Source organism: Myxine glutinosa, chromosome 1 (genome assembly GCF_964187855.1).
Source record: "Myxine glutinosa chromosome 1, kmMyxGlut1.1, whole genome shotgun sequence".
Classification (NCBI taxonomy): Eukaryota; Metazoa; Chordata; class Myxini; order Myxiniformes; family Myxinidae; genus Myxine; species Myxine glutinosa.
The window spans coordinates 50,104,224-50,123,295 of NC_136261.1; the positions used below are offsets into that span (position 1 = coordinate 50,104,224).

Consider the following 19,072-nt stretch of genomic DNA (forward strand, 5'->3'; position numbering starts at 1 on the left):
TACTCGTGCCGGCAGCTGGCGTCGAAAGAGCGCTCAGAATAGAAATCCGGGGTTTCGTCCGGGCCCAACAACGACAGCATATGGTCCATTCGGACCGACGGTCATGTGTCGCCTCGCTCGGGGAGGTCGAGGAGGCGATCGGCGTGTGCGTCCGCCGTGAGGCCGAACGTGACGAGGAGGAGACGCTTGATCGCCTCGTACCTGTGGTCGTCCAGTGGGTTCCTCAGGAAAGACGCGACTCGGGTAGCTGTGGCGGGCCCGAGGGCGACGACGATGTGGTAGTATCGCGTCGCCCGTGATGCGCCGAAGCTGAAACTGGGCTTCAGCCTGGACGAACCAGACCTCAGCTTGGGCCTCCCAGAACTCAGGGAGTTTTACCGCGTTGTTTGCCATGTTGCTCTGGCGTGTTCGGGTGGTCAGCGGCGGTTGACCGGGAACGTCGAGGTCACCAATAAAGCGCGATGCTACGCGCGCTTGCTTGCTTACAAGAAGGAAGCGGACAACGCGGGTAATTGAAAGTGTCTTTATTATAAGAGCTCCACTGTAGCACTGAGGAGCGTGGGGCTGCGAGCCCCGTGTATATCCCGAGGCCACGCCTACCCCTCGGGCGTGGCCAACGCCCACTTGGTGCACGGAATGAAGTCATCACGCCCGTGAGCTTTCGTGTCCGCCACAATAAATAGATTCCCTGACCTTGAAAACCAGAGAAACAAAGTATTACACATGAAAATAAGATAACAATTGACGACAATATGGAGATTTAAAAATATGGCGACCATCTTGGGCGCCATCTTGAATTGCACAGTTACAGTAGCCTGTTGGAAAGGTTGTCCACCTGGAAGTTGTTGCTGGGGGTCTAAGGAATCCAACCATATACAACAAACTTTTATAGCAGACCATGTCTGTTTTCACAAAAAATGGGGGGTTTGCCCCTTGGGTTTATAGATTTTCCATGATATAAAGCATGGGGATTTTTGGGTTTTTTTGTATACAAGATCGAGGCTCATGTGAGAGCTAACATCAATCACAAAAAAATCAAACGGACACACAAAACATCCAATAAAGGGAGCGGGAGATGGGATGGGGAGAGAGAGGGAAGCACACAAGTACAACAGCAGAGAACAGGGACATCGGAACAGGGATAACTTAAATGTGCCGTTAAACACAGAACACATTGGGAAACTTTCAAAGTATTTCTTGGAAAGCAGAGGTGTATAAAAAAGCAACATACGAGACTTGGCTCTTGATCCATCATCCTGACAGCGGAGGCTGCAGACATCACTGAACCCGATTCCACAGAACCCAGAAACGTTTTCCAGCTGCACATTTTGGGATCTGACAAACTTTTGGGAGAAACTTGAAAGTTCCCGAATAACATTCTCCAAGTTGACAAACAGACTTCCCAACAGAGAAGAACCTGCAATCTGGACATCTTGTGGCTTTAAAAAAGAATTCATAAATTTACATAAGTCAGCATACATTGCAAATTGAAGTTTCTCTTTGGCGAGAGAGAGGAGCTCGGTTCGCAATGCATCTGACTCTGTGCAAGCTCGAATAACCTTCTGATTCTCAATTCCAAGCTTATCGACCACTGCTTGGGCTGTTTCTGCTCTCAGGCCTTGCGACTTGAGCCATTCCAAGAAGTGGTCCATTTCACTGATGCACTGCCAGGGATACAATGCTCATGTTCGTAAAGTCATAACATACATGCCATTTCATTAATTACTTCATTCATTCATTTCAAGCACGCCATTTCACTTTGCTACAAGTGACATTTTCTTCAATCAGTTAAAAAAAATAAATTTGTGAGCTATAATTTTATCCAATCAATCATACCAGCTGTTCCCAAGTAAGGGAGTGGAAGGGATAGGGGGGTGGAGGGGATAAGGGAGTGGAGGGGAAAAGGGGAGAGAAAGGGAGAAGGGAGGGGAGGGGAGAAGGGACGAGAGTGGAGAAGAGAGGGAGAAGAGAGGGAGAAGAGAGGGAGAAGAGAGGGAGAAAAGCGGGAGAAGAGAGGGAGAAGATCATACCACCCTCCCAAAAAAATAAAGGAATTTAAAGGAATTTTTTGTCATAAAAATAAAGGAATTTCAAGGAATTTACGTGGATTTCTGAGAAAAATAAAGGAGTTTTAAAGGAATATTCCTCGACTTTTCAGGAAGTTTAAACATGAAATAAGGCCAATACCCATATTTTTGACTTGAAGTTGTAATTTATATACACCTGTTTTGGTTCAACTCAGTTCTGTATGGATTCTTTTCCATACTTACATTCAATGATACAAATGTGGGGCTCACGCAAATCCGTCGTGAAGTTGCCAATCGCAAAAAAACCAAATTATTCATTTAGTGACCTCAACATTCTGGGGACATGATTTTTTTTTATAGAAAAAAAGTGTATGGAATCTGGATCTTTGGTGGGGAATTGGTGACTATAAACAATATTTGGTGGCATTTTCGGTGACGAAAATAAAACTGGATGCATGAGCCCTGAAATGTAATTGCTTTGAAATACTTATGAGCTTGCTGTCTCCCGAATAAACGTTCACAACCGCAGGGTTGGCTCTCTCACCTAAAAAAAAAAAACTTTATTAGTACAAACTTAACAAGTAAAAATTACGAAGTACCGTGTTACAAAAGGGTACTTCTATGATAACTTACAGAAAACAGTGACTTTTCTTACTTCTTGTAAAGCCAAGAACTGATACATATCACTATAGCTCTTTATCTATCTTTGAGACTGGCAAACACATAGGTGTTTGTATCATATAAATGGCAATTTTGAGGCATAATTATCACACCACCAGTTAATAAAAGAAATGCTGTAGTTTGGTTCCTAGAAAGCATGTTAAGCTACCACCAGTTTATCAACAGTAGATCTTAATGTTCCTGTTGTCATTAAAACACATCTACTCCAATCCTAACATCTATATGCAAGGAACAAAGGATAAGTGACATATTAAGTCTGTATGTAAGTCAAAAGCATTTCTTAGCACATTTTTTTTTGTATACAAGATCGAGGCTCATGAAAGAGCTAACATTAATCACACAAAAAAATCAAACCGACACATAAAACACAAAATAAGGGGAGCAGTAGACAAGATGGGGAGAGATGGGGAAGCACACAAACAACATTTGAGAGCAGGGACATCGGGAGATTTGTGAGAGGGAGAGGGCTTTGAGGGAGGAGGCGTGAGAAGGGGGGGGGGGGGGTGGGAGAAGTATAAAACATAAAGACACCAAGGACTTCCAGGAAAGAAGTCGGTATTTCAAAAAAGTGGATATGGGGTGAATTAATGGGGGTAGAAAAGATCAAGGTTTTGGAAGGGGGAAGATAAGAGATGGTGGTTGTCAGCTGTTTTAAAGACCTGGAGGGAGGAGTGGGAATTGGAGTGGGAATTTTTTTTTTTTTTTTTGTATACAGAGTCGAGGCTCGTGAAAGAGCTAACATTTATCAAACAAACAAATCAAACAAACAAGCAAACAAAGTATATAAAAAGGGGAGCGGTCGACAAGATGGGGAGAGAAGGGGAGGAAGCACACAAACACAACATTTGAGAGCAGGGACATCGGGAGATGTGTGGGAGGGAGAGGGCCTGGGGGGAGGGAGAAGTATAAAACACAAGGACACCAAAGACTTCCAGGACAGAAGTTGGTATTTCAAAAAAGTGGAATTTGGGTGAAATTAGCCGGGGTAGAAAAGATCAAGGTTTTGGATTGGGGAAGATAAGAGATGGTGGTGAACAGCTGTTTTAAAGACCTGGAGGGTGGAGTGGGATTGAAGAGAGTGAGGGATTATTCAGAAAGTAGATGGGAGGGTTGTCCAGTCGGTCTTTTCGGAGAGACATCATAAGAGTGTGAGATTTGTCAGGATTGAAAGACATGTTCCACTTGTTTGCCCAGTCTGTGATTTTGTCCAGGTCTGCAGAGAGCGAGAAGGCTGCAGACTGCCGATCTGAGGGATGAGGAATGGAGCGGCAGAGTGTGGAGTCATCAGCAAAGAGATAGAGAGGATTTTCAAGAGAGTCAGAGAGATCATTGATGAAGACCAGAAAAAGCACAGGGCCCAGAACACTGCCTTGGGGAACTCCAGCCTGAACAGGAAGAGGAGATGAGAGAAACCCATTCAGGGCCACACGTTGACTACGACTAGAGAGGAAGTCCGCCAGCCATGCATGGAGAAACATCCCACACCATGCAAATTAAAACCGATCACACTTAGCACAGACCATACCAAGTAAATTAAAACTGATCACACTCAAGTCTTGGGCTGAGTACAAGAAAAGTATAAAAGAATAAGTCTGACGTAACATAGGTTTGACAACAACAAAACCACATCAATGGACTAGTCCTCTCATTACATCTTGCAGTAGGATACCAACATTTTGTTAGCCATCTTTTTAAATGCTTATGGCATGCAGATTCCTATTTTAACACTGGGTCAGAGTCAAACGTAGAGAGTACTGGGTTAATCAAGTTATCAGCTGATCTGCCTTCACATTAGTCACAATTTACTCAGCACAGTTGAAATCCAAAGACAATGTCAACATCGCTGCATAATTATATATCATTATATATCATCCCGGTGTGTACCCTGGTTAGAATAGGTACACCGTATCCCTGCGTGTCGTAAGAGGCGACTAAGAGGGTTGGCGTCAGGAAGGGCATCCGGCCATAAAAACATTGCCTCAAAAAGAGAACCATGACAATTACAACTGCATATGGGCAGGGTACAGCCCGAAGTGGAGATCAGTTTCTGAGGTATGGGACATGGATTGTAGGGACAATGACAGGGAGATCAGAAGTGGTGGAAGTATTGGTCAGAAGAAGAGTGGACATATGTTGTGTGCAAGAGATGATATGGAAGGGAAGTGGTGTGAGAATGGTGAAGGGTAGGCAGGGACAGAAATACAAGTTTGTGTGGCAAGGATGCCCGGAGGGCGTGAATGGTGTTGGTGTCCTGTTTTCTGAGGAGTTTGTAGACAGTGTGGTGAGTGTGACTAGAGTGAGTGATAGGTTGATGATGGTGAAAATGATTGGAAAGCTCTTGGTGAACGTCATCTCGGGATATGCTCCTCAGGTTGGTCGGAGCGATGAAGAGAAGGACAAGTTCTGGTGTGCGATAGAGTAGCTGATGGAAAACGTGAAAGATGAGGAGGTTGTTGTGGTAGGAGGAGACCTAAATGGACATGTGGGAAGGAGTATGGACGGTTTTGAGGGAGTTCATGGGGGTTACGGATGTGGTGTGAGAAATGGAGAAGGTGAAAGGATTTTGGAGTTTGCTGATGGAGCTGATTTGTTGATTTGTAATACTCAGTTCCAGAAAGAGGATAATAAGCCTGTTACATACACGTCAGGTGGGTCGACGACAACCGTTGACTACCTGATGGTGCGTAGGCGAGATAGGGGGCACCTCCGGGACACAAAGGTGATCCCGGGGGAGGAGGCTGTTTCACAGCACCACTTGGTTGTCTGCGACATAAGGGTGAAAGGTGCGAGGAGAGCTTGGCGGGTGAAGCACCAACCGAGAATGAAGGTGTGGAGGTTGAAAGAGGTGACAGTAAAGGAGGCATGAAAAGAGAGGCTGAGTAGGGTAGAGGATGATGTGGTTGAGCTTGAACGTGGTTGGATGTCAATGAAAGCTAGTCTGTTGGGAGCCGTTGGTGAGGCATGTGGATGGACAAAAGGACCACCGAGGCACTCGGAAACATGGTGGTGGGATGAGGAAGTTGGAAAGAGGATTGACGAGAAGAGGAAGAAGTTCAAGGAGCGGCAGAAGGCGAAGGGTACGGGAGCAGAAAAAGCAGAGCATGAAAGTTATAAGGCAGCCAAGAAGGCTGCAAAGAAAGAGGTAGCAAAGGCGCAGGAGGCATGTAGAAAAATGTTCGGAGAAAGCTTGGATTCGGAAGAGGGTCAGAGAGCGGTATTCAGGATTGCAAAGCAGATAGCGAAAGAGAGGTGTGATGCGATGGGGGTGAGTTGCTTGAAGGATGAAGTGGGACAAATCGTTGTGGACCCAGATGGAATTAAAGGAAGATGGAAAAGATATATGGAAATGCTGTTGAATACAGATAATGAATGGGATGGCAACATAGAGAGTAACCCAGTTTTAGGACCGGCAGAGAAGATAACTGAGAAGGAAGTTGAGGAAGCGATAAAAGCAATGAAGAGTGGAAAAGCGGGAGGGCCGACGGGAGTTGTGGGAGATATGTTGAAGGCAGCAGGAAGTTGGGGTGTGAAGAGAATGACAGAGATCTGTAATCTGGTGGTGAAAGAAGGCCGCATTCCAGTGGATTGGGAACCGAGTACCCTAGTCCCTCTATACAAGGGGAAAGGTGACCCTTTGGAGTGTGGCTCGTACCGAGCGATAAAGTTATTGGAGCATGGAATGAAGGTATTGGAAAGGGTGTTGGAGAGGAGGACAAGGAAGAAGGTGAAGATCGACGAAATGCAGTTTGGATTTATGCCAGGAAGAGGAACGACAGACGCGCTCTTTATTGTGAGGCAGTTGCAGGAGAAGTACATGGAGAAGAGGCAGAAGTTGTTTCTTGGGTTTGTTGATCTGGAGAAAGCATTCGATAGGGTTCCACGCAAAGTATTGACATGGGCAATGGGGAAATTAGGAGTGGAGGAATGGTTGATCAGAGTAGTGATGGCAATGTACAAAAGAGCGCGCACAGCTGTAAGGACGAAGGACGGGAACAGTGGTGAGTTTGAGGTGAAGGTGGGAGTGCATCAGGGGTCGGTACTAAGTCCACTACTATTTGTAGCTGTGATGGAGGTGCTGGCTCAGAACGTAAGGGAGGGTTTACCATGGGAGTTGTTGTATGCAGATGATCTGGTGTTGATCGCGGAAAATATGGATGGACTGAAGGAAAAGATAAACAAGTGGAAGGAATGTATGGAGACAAAAGGTCTGAAGGTGAATATCGGAAAGACGAAGGTGATGGCAAGTGGTAAAGCATGTGGTGAGGTGGAAAGAACTGGGAAGTGGCCCTGTGCTGTGTGCAGGAAGGGTGTCGGAGTGAACTCCATTCAATGTACAATGTGCGCTGAGTGGGTTCATCAAAAATGTAGTGGTCTGAGAGGGTCATTAACCAGTGTGGCAGCTACATTCAAATGTAAGGTGTGCACAGAGGGAGCTGCAGATGGAGGAAATGTTGAGTTGGATCTTGGAGACGGCGTGAAGCTGGAAGGTGTGAAAACATTTTGCTACCTCGGAGACATGCTGAATGGAGAAGGTGGATCAGACTCGGCAACGGTTGCAAGAGTGAGATGTGCATGGAAGAAGTTTCGGGAACTGAGTGGCGTGCTGATGAGGAGGAGAGTGTCGTTGAAGCTGAAGGGAAAGGTGTATGGTGCGCATGTGTGAGAAGTGTTATGATTTATGGGAGCGAGACATGGGTAATGAACGTAGAGCAGCAACGAAGGCTGGAAAGGGTGGAAATGCGAATGGTTCGGTGGATGTGCGGAGTATCCTTGAGAGAGAGGAAGACAAATGATGAATTGCGAAAGATGATGGGAATAGAGCCTGTGATTGATGCTGTGAAGAGGAACAGGTTGAGATGGTTGGGTCATGTGTTGAGGAAGGATGAAAGTGACTGGTTGAGAAGAGTGATGGAAATGAATGTAGAAGGAAGTAGAGGACGGGGAAGACCGAGAACGACTTTGCTAAAGATGGTGGAAGAAGAAATGTGGGCAAGGGGGTTAACAAGGAGAGATGCAGAAAATAGGGCAAAATGGAGAAGATCGTCATGGGGACCGCAAGGCTAACCCCCGCTCTAGCAGGGAAAATGGCCTTAAAATGCATGTTGTTGTTGTTGTTGCTGCATTATATATCAGCTGATCATTTTTCCTCTGCGGTTTGCAATGGGGTTTGCCCTCTCTTTTCAAGATAATGTCAATGTCTCTTAATTGTATAGAAGTCTCTCTTTTCTTGATCATCCATGACACTGCTATGGAAAACATTCTACGACTTAGATTTTTTTTACTTCGGCACACCGCGGAGGGCTGAAGTACACGAGTCCATCATATGCTTTCTGGAAGCACTGATTTTCTTCCTTTCTGTTTGTATTTTCTCCAGTTTGAGCTTCGCCTCAGACATTTTGTCAGATGCAATTTGAACCATTCCTTGTGCTATCTGAATTTGGTCCATATTTTTTGCACTGACAGCAACAGTTTTCTTCTCATTGGCTTCTTTCAGAAGTGTTTCTGCAATGCGGAACTGGGTTTGACACTCTTCTTCAGAAAGCTCCAATGACTTCTCTGACTTGCTTTTGTCTTTTTTGGCTGCTTCCAGTTCTTTTGCTTGGTTCTGCCTTATTTTTCGCTCCTTCTCTTCTTTTTCTCGCTTGGCCTTTTCTAGGGCAGCCTTTTCCTTTTCTTCCTCCATGCGTCTCCTATGGAGAGCATTTGCATGTCTTGTCGCCAGCAACAGTTTTGGAGTGATTGGGACCTTTAGAGGGTCTTTGTTGTGTTGTTTGAGCTTGTCCTTGACAGTCCTAAGGCCATTGATGCTGTCAGATGACAACCTCACCCTGTCAGCTGTGATGGTCTTTTTGTTCACTGAAAGACTCCTCTCCATATCAGCGTTGCCATGTTGAAGAGCCAAGGCAGCTTTCACAACTTTTGGGAGCACCTTGAATTTTGGTGATCCAGTGACTGTTTCTAGCTGGCACACCTTGCTCCAGTACTTGTCCACTGTCATCAGAAACGTCAATTTCTGCCAGCTGGTACAACTTCCACTCATCAGAGAGGGTAGCCATTTCTTCTGTGTTGATGACATGAGGCAGGCGACGGGCAACTTTCTCAATGGAGGAGATGGAAGAAGACTTCCTCTTTGGTTGCAGTTCACGAAGTTCACATCTCAGTTCACGAAGAAGTTTATTGCCAAGGGGCAGTTGCTTCAACAGATATTCTGACAGGGTTTTTGTAGAAATGCCTCATTCCAAGGAAGTTTCTCTTTCTAGATTCACTTGGTATTGCTTCGATCGTTTTGTGCGTTGGTTCACCGACATTCAACTTTTCATCTGCCAGAACATGGTCTTTCAGGTCAAGGCCTGATGTCAGGTCTGCGATGGAAAGCTTGCCGACCCAGTCGTTCTGCATGAATCTCATAAGAGTGACCTTCACCATTTCTACCATACCGTCATGAAGGACATGGACAAGGGGTCCTTCACATTGGAAAATCTTAAGGAAGCCTTCCAGCTGCGGCACAATTGCCAGGATGAAGTGCACTTGTACCAGAGTATTCTTGTCCTTCAGCTTTCTTGCAATGCGGGTGTACCTAGGCCCTTCACTACATTTCTTGTCATTGGCAGGGACTTCAATCAAGATGTACTTAGTCAAAACCTCCCACTGGTCTAGGATTCGCTGTAGTGCTGGTCCAAGTGTCAACCACCGTACTGGTACATGTCTTAGCATGCCTTGAATATGGAAGCCCAGTTCTTCCTGCAACAGTTGTAGGTCTTCCTTGCGGGCATCTGATGCCTTGAAGTAGTAAAACAGATCTACCGCAAGTTCTTCTGCCTCATGACCATAGACTTTTAGAGCATATCCAAATGCATTGTGTATGACATGCTGACTGCATGTGCCAACGTCTACCAGCTGTGGGAGTTTGGCCTCGGCGAGATGCTGGTTGATCTTGTTGGTAATGCTCTTATTGACGTTTGGTCCATCACATCCAAGAGCCTGTAGCTTGGATAGCGGTATTTGATGTTCGGCTAGTGTGTCCAAAATTAGCTTTACCATTGTGTCTGCAGGGGCGTGCCCCAGCATGGATGACTTCAGATATCGGACAGTAATTCCGTCATTCTCTCTTGACCAATAACGAAGGAGAAAGTCCACCTGTTTCTTCCCCTGCACTTTCCCCGTCTCATCAAAGTGCAGGGTAAATGTACTTTCAGATTGGATAAGGTCTGCACACATTTCTTGGATAAAAAATGGTCCAATTCCGTCTGAGATGATATATGACACCTTTGATGGGCACATTGTGAATCGAGCCGATTCTTCTCCAGGAAAAATGGCTTTAAAAAGCTCCCTGACGCTCTTGCAGGAGGCAAATGAATAGTCTGATCCTGCAATTTTCATGGCCCAAAGTGTCTCTGCTTTTGTCACCCGGTCTTGAAGGGCGGCCGACAACGTAAGGTTTTTCCCTGGTGCTTGTGGTTGATTGGTGGCAACTGTCTGTGAAGATTCTCCATTGGAACCCTCATTTATGGAGGCAGAGGTTACCTTTGACACTGTGACAAAGAGCTGTTGCCTCTTGTCTTTTTTAATGTCTGTAACTTGTTTATGTTTTTTTCCAGCGGCATGCTGGAGAAGCTGTTGTTTGCCCATACTGGAACACCCCAAAGTTCACTTACAAAAACGACAGGTAACTTCATACTGGTTTGCTTCATCTTGGCGACACCAAGTTTTAAGGGTCATCCCATTACAGTCTATGGCATCGAGCCATGCTTCACTAAACCACGTCTTTCCCGCAGGCATGTTTACTCTTCAGTACATGATTTCTTCATATGGAAACGGTCAAGTCTGAAAAAAAAGTAGAAAATCTGGGTAAATATATAGAACTACTAAAACATCCATCACAATCATCATTAAATCTTACAGGTATAGGCTAAAATCCTAACTATATGATGTGGCTTATTAGGTTTCTACACCAAACATATAATGATGTTTGATAACGATGTCTACTAAGCGCCAACAGAATAATGTTCATCATTTTAGCCATACTTTTCATAATGACCTCATTTGTTGAGGCCTGTAGAGCTATCACCCTCAGTTAAGGGCCTGATCCACAGAGGCCTCTGCTGGCCGATTTTAGGGTCGTACGACTGGTCGCCGACTACTGGGACGACTCGTGTGCGTTTTCCTGCAGTGAACCTGACCTCCGCGCCGATTTTTGTGGACCGCACCGATTTATTTTGATTCGCAGGAGCTCGTATGAGTCGATCAAAAAGTTTTGATCGGGTCATACGTGTGTTGGCACTAGTACCTGCATGTTTTTAGTTTTAAAAAAATTTAAGTTCAAAATTTAAATTTTCGGTTTTAATTTTGATATGAATTTAAATTTTAAGGTTGATTTTAATGTTAATTTGAATTTTTGAACTTTGATTTTTTTAGTTTTAATTTAAAATGCTACACGGAAAAGTGTACGAAATCTGGGTACCTGATGGTCATTAGTGCATATGGAGTCATACAGGTTAATATCACAAAGCCTGTGGATCTGAGCGCCGCATGTACACTCGCATGACTTTTAAGTCGTACGATATGTGGAATGTTAACACATACGACTCAAAAATTGGCCGTCTCAACAACATTTCTGTGGATCACGGCCTATAGACACATCACTGGGCAGTGTTGAACACACTTAGATAAGCTGGTTGATCCATGGGTATTTAAATTCAGCACACTTTGAATTTGTATTTGCACAGTGCACAAGAATGAAGGCACATTAATTCATGAACCAAAGGGTAATGCTAATCAGCTCTGAAGTTGGCATCAACTCTCACCGCCCTGCATCATATTTTATCATAAGGGTAAAAATCAAATACTCAATACTGCTTCAAGTCGTAGGTCTCACTTCTGATCATATTCTGACCGGACAGTCAACGTCTGATCCACCATACATCATAGGCACACACTCATATCATATGCCCTCTTCGTCATGCACTCATGAGCTCTTGCTTAGTCCAACCTTCACTAGATGCTTTGCGTCAAAACTAAATTGTAAACTGGTTGTCCACAACACATCTCAATGTGAAGACGGTTTATCCATTCCTGTTCAAGTTCTCAGGATATATATTGAAGAAAAAGACAGAACATCTTGGGTTTGTTTAGGTATTTTTATTTTTATAATTGATAACTAAGTGCCCTAGAGAAGCAAGGATGTAATGAGAGGACGAGCTTTTTCTTAATAAAGAGAAATACTGAACTGAATAAATGACTGGTTACTCACCCAATTTTGCCATGAGTTATGTCTCTTTCTTCACCCTGCAGACTGTGAACGTTTCTTCGTATTAAAGACAGGTGCAAGGTCATGGCATGATTTCTGGAAATATACTGACCAGAGGCAGACTCAACTTTTCAGCTGGTCAAATTTAGAAAGAACATGCTACATATGAAAATGAATCCAGAATTAAGCAATAGAGAATACTGAACCAAGAGACCCTGTTCCAGATTATATTTGAAATATTTTGCAAGTGATACTTCTGGAAAATTTTACGATTTAGTGGTTCAAAATTATGGAATTCTGTGCATTTTAGGATATGACATGTTATTTCACGATTTTCAAAAATTGTTCTTTCCCAAGGAAAAAGTCAAAGGAATTTAAAGGAATTTTTCACAAAAATAAAGGAAAATTCAAGGTTTTCACAAAAATAAAGGAATTTAAAGGAATTTCCTTTAAAATAAAGGAATTGTATGATGCTCTCTGAGAGGGAGAAGAGGGAGAAGAGAGGGAGGAAAGGGAAGAAGGGAAGATAGCGGAGGGGTGAGAGGGAGGGGAGGGAAGGGAGAGGTGAAGGAAGGGGAAAGGGGTGGGGGAGAAGAGAAGGGTAGGCGAACGGGTGGGGAGGGAGTGGGGAGAAGGCATGGGTTGAGGGGGGAGGGGAAGGGAAGGCAGCATGAGGGGAGGGTGGGGGCAAGGGGAGAGTGGGGGAAGAGAAGGGAAGGGGGAGAATGAGGGAAAATGAAGGGGAGAACGAGGGGTGGGGAGAATGAGGGGTGGGGAGAATGGAGAAAGGGAAGAATGGGGGGAGGTGGTGCAGTTCGAGTTTTAATTTATCCTTTCAAAACACTCAAACCTTTTTTGTAAAAAAAACTAATGATTGATTGGGGTCAGGAACCGCACTCAAGTCCTTAAAAAGCAGTAGGTTGCAAATCCTTGCCATCGTTGATGGCTCATCAGCCAATTGACATTAGATGAAGAACTGAAGCCACAGATCGGCCAATTTCCACGACCATTCAAGGTGCATGAGAGTAATTACCTTTCGTTCACTTGTTGTTCAATTGTCGACTTGGCATGAAGGTTGGAGTTCACACAACCCCTTCTATTGACCTATTAGTGAAGGGGAGAACACCAGAACCCTTTCCAGCATATCGCGCTCTTCGGAGTGCAACTCGCCTTTCACACCATCCCTCTCTTCTGATCCTGCGATGGATCGGGACCGAGAGAGGCGAGGTAATAACCACAGGAAGAGCACGCATACAAAACCAAGAGCCAAGTACAGCTGGTTGCAAGAGAAGGTGTATTGAATAGTGCACCGGAAGAGGAAGTACCATAAGTCATGAGTACAATAAAGTCAGCAAAAGCACAAAATTATATCAGTAAAAAATATACGAGTTATTGTTTCACAGAATTATTGGTGACAGCAAAGTCCCATTAATAATTCAGTGGTTGATATCCCCTTTCTTCGAAAAAGAAGCATGATGGTAATTACAAACTGGAATAACACTATTCTACATCACGATGTAAACCGATATGCCTCTGCCCACATGATTATATCATCATAAAACTTGTACCAAGTTCGCTTTGAATCCCTTCAGCTGTTCACAAGTTATCACATTTTTACCTGACATGACCTCTGAACTTTGACCTCGGGACCCCAAAATCTTATCAGTTCATTTTTACATCATTATCCATATGTGTAGCAAGTTTGAATTGGATCACTTCAGCCGTTCTCAAGGTATAGACATGTTCCAGAATTTGACCTTTGACCTCTTGACCCCAAAATAGAATCACTTCATTCCACATAAGAATACCAAATTTGGTCATAATCTCATCACTGGTTCAAAAGTTATCGTGGTAACAGCATTTTTACCAACCATGACCTCTGACCTTTGACCTCGTAATCCCAAAATCTAATCGGTTCATCTTTACCTCATTATACACACCTGCACCAAGTTTGACAAAGATCCCTTCAGCCGTTCTCAACTTATCGTGGAAACGAAAACCTATATTTGTAGACATTGTCGATAGAGGCCTAAAAAGGACAGCGATTTACCAATGCCCCATACATACTATACATTATAGCAGGGCGGTGGCTTGACAAAAATGGCCAGAATGTGAATGCTGACAAATGGAAATGTTATTGTTTGGAGAGTCAGTCATAAAATCCAGTGGTGGAAGGTTGTGGCTCGGTGACTTATCTGGCGCGATCAACCGTACACATTCAGGTGACACCAGTGGAAGAGTTGTTTGGGCAATTCGTTGGTTGTCATAAGGTAATGGCTTCAGATGACGGCGGTTCCAGTGTAGCATGGTTCCCGACTCGGTAGTTACATTGTATGAGCGGGGTTCCGGGCACATATCCGTCACAGTTACTGGTAACCATTGTGCAGTGTTGCTGTCCTGGAAACAGACAGTAGGGTGGTCCTTATTTTTTCACTTTTATAAGTTTAAGGTCTGATGGGACACACACATGGGGGACACACATGGGACACAGACATGGGACACACACATGGGGGCACACACATGGGGGCACACACATGGGGGCACACACATGGGGGCACACACATGGGGGCACACACATGGGGGCACACACATGGGACACACACATGGGACACACACATGGGACACACACACACACCATTTAGACTTGTACTTGCGATCCCTTTTTAAAATCACGTTTTAATCATCACACGTTATCGGATGACGAGGCAAAAAAGCACACTAAGATACTAAAGACAAGGCACCAGGACAAACGGGCTGCGCATGCGCAATAGCGATGATGCATGCCTCCGTCACATACCAACATTCAACAACAGTAACCAAATTAACATATAATGCCATCTTACTCTAATTCACAGTTATGCTGTGCGACAAAAAGGGTTGGCGTCAGGAAGGGCATCCGGCCGTAAAACATTGCTTCAAAAAGGGGACCAAAAAACAACAACAACCACGGTTCCCGAAAAAGGCCAACCCCCGCTTTGTGGGGAAAAATGGCCTCTCAAGGTGGTTTACTCTAATTCACCAAATGTCCGTCCGTTCGAATGTACCGCAAAAACGACTCAACCGATCGCAACTATATTTTGGGTGGGTATTCCTGGGACCCCTGGGATTAAAATAGGCTATATTGTTTTTACATTTTCCAATTTTCCAGTTTTTCCAAACACGATGTTATAATATTTACCGATGTGAACAGTGATGTGGCTTTTGTTGAAATTCTACAAATACTGTTTATTCCATGTACCAGGAGAGAGTATATCGACTCCTGACGAACTCTTCTTATATAAACGTGCGGCTCCGAAGTAACGTGGCAGTGTGTGCAAAGCGACTGGGAAACAGGTGTAGCGGCCGCTTCCATGTTACAGATTCGGCGCACACTCTTCACACATAAACGTGCGACTGAGAAAGACGTGTGGCGGCCGCTTCCATGTTGCAGATTCGGCGCACACTCTTCACACATAAACGTGCGACTGAGAAAGACGTGTGGCAGCCGCTTCCATGTTGCAGATTCGGCGCACACTCTTCACACATAAACGTGTGACTGAGAAAGACGTGTGGCGGCCGCTTCCGTTTTGCAGATTCGGCGCACACTCTTCACACATAAACGTGTGACTGAGAAAGACGTGTGGCAGCCGCTTCCATGTTGCAGATTTGGCGCACACTCTTCACACATAAACGTGTGACTGAGAAAGACGTGTGGCGGCCGCTTCCGTTTTGCAGATTTCAATCTTTTTTCAAAGTGGGCGCCATGTACTGTTTATATTTTGATGATTTGCGTTTGATATGATTCAACGGATGTTTATATGAATCGTTTAAAATACAAAAAAAGCCTTCAATTTCTGATATTTTTCCTTTTCATTTGGGCTTCCCAATTGAAGCCCCGCCCATAGCATAGGGCGGGTACTGTTGCTCGAACATCCTAATTCGAAGGAGATCCCTGACATACATGTTTGGGATGAATGAAAAGCTCCACGTGTGCTGTGCACATCCCACGAATTGTACATGTGGAGGCCTTGCTGTTCTACCCACAGGAGGATGTACGATACTTGCTCCTCTGGGCTCATCCCAGCGAGAGGTTCCCTGAGTACGAGTTCAGCATTCTGATTAAAGCGGCAAATGCAGAGACACGTTTTGGGCCCGAAAGTCCATTCTAAGTGGTTCAATGTCTCCTTTCCCCAAATCAGACCCGAAACACGTAGGGGTTGGGGGATCGTAACTTGGTGCAGGTGTGTTTAATGAGGTAAAGATGAACCGATTCGATTTTGGGATTACGAGGTCAAAGGTCAGAGGTCATGGTTGGTAAAAATGCTGTTACCACGATAACTTTTGAACCAGTGATGAGATTCTGACCAAATTTGGTATTCTTATGTGGAATGAAGCGATTCTATTTTGGGGCCAAGAGGTCAAAGGTCAAATTCTGGAACATGTCTATACCTTGAGAACGGCTGAAGTGATCCAATTCAAACTTGCTACACATATGGATAATGATGTAAAGATTAACTGATGAGATTTTGGGGCCCCGAGGTCAAACTTCAGAGGTCATGTCAGGTAAAAATGTGGGCCCTGTGCTTTTTCTGGTCTTTATCAATGATCTCTCCGACTCTCTGGAAAATCCTCTCTATCTCTTTGCTGATGACTCCACTCTCTGCCGCTCCATTCCTCTTCCCTCAGATCGGCAGTCTGCAGCCTCCTCACTCTCTGAAGACCTGGACAAAATCACAGACTGGTCAAACAAGTGGAACATGTCTTTCAATCCTGACAAATCTCACTCTCTTACTATGTCTCTCCGAAAAGATCGACTGGACAACCCTCCCATCTACTTTCTCAACAATCCTCTCCAAGAAGTTCTGTCGCTCAAGCTTTTGGGTCTCACTATCTGCCATGATCTTTCTTGGGAAAACCACATTTCCAAGCTGGCCTCCAAAGCCAGTCGCCGACTGGGCATCCTCCGTCGTGCGAAGTCCTTCCTCGGCACACCTGAGCTCCTCACCACATACAAGGCTTTCATCCGCAGCTCAATGGAATACTGTTCTCCCCTATGGGCTGGTGCTCCTGCCTCACACCTGGCTCGGCTTCACGCTGTTGAATCCAAAGCTTTCAAAATCATTGGAATCTCCCGCGATGAAGCTATCTCTGAGGGCCTTTCACTCACTCACCGCAGGCAGGTAGGTGGTCTTTCTGTCTTCTACCGACTCCTCTCCGGCCTTGCTCCCCCAGCTCTCTCTGTGCTCTGTCCCCCAAATATTCCTACAGGTCGCACAAGATCTGCCAGCAACCCTCTGATGGTTAAACTGCCGAAATCTCGGCTCTCTGCTCACCTTCACTCTTTCATTCCTCTTTTCTCCCGCCTCTGGAACAAACTCCCACACTCCCTTCAATCCCTCTCCTCCCTCCAGGTCTTTAAAACAGCTGTTCACCACCATCTCTTATCTTCCCCCATCCAAAACCTTGATCTTTTCTACCCCCACTAATTCACCCCAGATCCACCTTGTTTGAAATTCCAACTTCTTTCCTGGAAATCCTGGCAGTGTCCATATGTTTATACCTCTCCCACCCCCCCTCCCCCCCTTCACATGCCTCCCCCCCAAAGCCCTCTCCCTCCCACAGATCTCTCGATGTCTCCATGTATCTCGGTCCCTGCTCTCAAATGTTGTGTTTGTGTCCTTCCCCCTCTCTCCCCATCTTGTCTACCGCTCCCGATGTTATTTGTTTTATGTGTCTGTTTGTCTTTCTGTGTGATTAATGTTCGCTCTTTCACGAGCCTCGATCTTGTATACAAAAAAAAAAAAAAAAAAAAATCGTCCATGAAAATGTGCTCTTACCTGGTCGGGATGGTTTAGAAGTTGAACACCGCAACCTCCATGTGATAGATCAGGACCGAGCGAGGTGAAGCAACAACTTCGGGAAGAGCACGAACACAAACACCCACGACTCAGGTTGGGTTGGTTGAAAGAGGATGTGAATTGAACAATGAACCGGAAGAGAAATTACCACAAGTCATGACAACAATAAACTCAACAAAAGCACCAATAATATGAGTAAATAATATACGAGTTATTGTGACACAGAATTATTGGTAATAACAAAGCCCCATTAATAATTCAGTTGTTTAAAATTCGCCCGTTCTTGGAACCCAAAACAAATTGAGGTGTTTCGTTACCAAGCAGCTTGCTGGAGCTTGCCAAGCAGCTCGTTCCTCATCAACGGTTGTAACGAACTCAAGCAGACTCCATCGTGCCGGAAGCGGAAAGCGCGTTTATTGACGCGGTGATGATTCACTCGTGTCTGACGAATAAGCGCGTCCGATAAACCACAACAACAATGCAAATACAAGTCAGAATAATACGTTACATCCTCCTTTCTTTCAAGGAAGCCACTTTAAAGGAAACCAGCAAAGCAAATAACTCTATAAAGTAAAACTTACACTGAATTAATTAACAAACAGCATCACATTCAGATCACGTGAATCAATTGATTTAAATTTAAAGATCCAGACGTCTGGGAGGGTTAACCGCTCTGCCGCTCCTTGTGATGAACTTGGTATTTCTGGGAGATGCAGTGGCTCGAGGCGATGACACTGTTGGGAGACTTTGGGATTCAGATGCTTGCTCACTTGGACTTGGGGACTTGCAGCAGTTCCCCACTGGGGTGTCCTGTTGAGTGGTGGGATCAGGGAAGTCCCTCATGTCCTGGGAAGAGTAAAAGCGAGAGAGTGGCTGACTTCCCACCGGGCCAACATTGGCTGAATGAGGCACTCTGCGGAGATGGAGCCTGTTACGCCGGTACACATTGTTTGGGGTCCTCAGCAAATATGACCGGGGGCTGTTGTGGCGCGCCTCAACTACAGCCGGAATCCAATGCCTGGCCTCCGGGTTTGGCAACATCCTAACACTGTCTCCCGGCTGGAGCGGTGGCAAATCTGACATAGATGGCTTGTCATGATAGTATTTTTGTTTCTCCTTCTGTGTGTCAAGGCGTGATCTCACAAGGTGATGGTCATACCGCGCAGGCATGAGAAGAGTGCGGTTGCAAGGCAGTGTGTTTCTGGGGCGTCTTCCCATTAGGAGCTGAGCCGGGGACAAGTTTATTCCTTCAAGTGGAGTGGTGTGGTAGTCTAGCAGGG

The 19,072-nt window shown here is 45.1% G+C and overlaps 1 protein-coding gene across 2 annotated transcripts in view; it reads right to left on the reverse strand.

Annotated features, from left to right (window-relative positions):
• The window catches only part of LOC144890641 (uncharacterized), a 77,595-nt gene extending 59,408 nt beyond the window's left edge, over positions 1–18,187 (reverse strand). The window contains exons 1-4 of one of the 2 annotated variants that reach the window (XM_078771474.1): positions 18,110–18,187; positions 17,772–17,880; positions 12,989–13,152; positions 1,232–1,664 (exon numbers count right to left, since the gene is read on the reverse strand). In XM_078771474.1, coding sequence (XP_078627600.1) covers positions 1,232–1,652 — 421 coding nt within the window. In that variant the 5' untranslated portion in view covers positions 1,653–1,664; positions 12,989–13,152; positions 17,772–17,880; positions 18,110–18,187. Of the gene's footprint in view, positions 1–1,231; positions 1,665–12,988; positions 13,153–17,771 lie in introns of both variants that reach the window. The other variant, XM_078771481.1, reaches the window with a different exon arrangement.
• Positions 18,188–19,072: the final 885 nt, after the last annotated feature.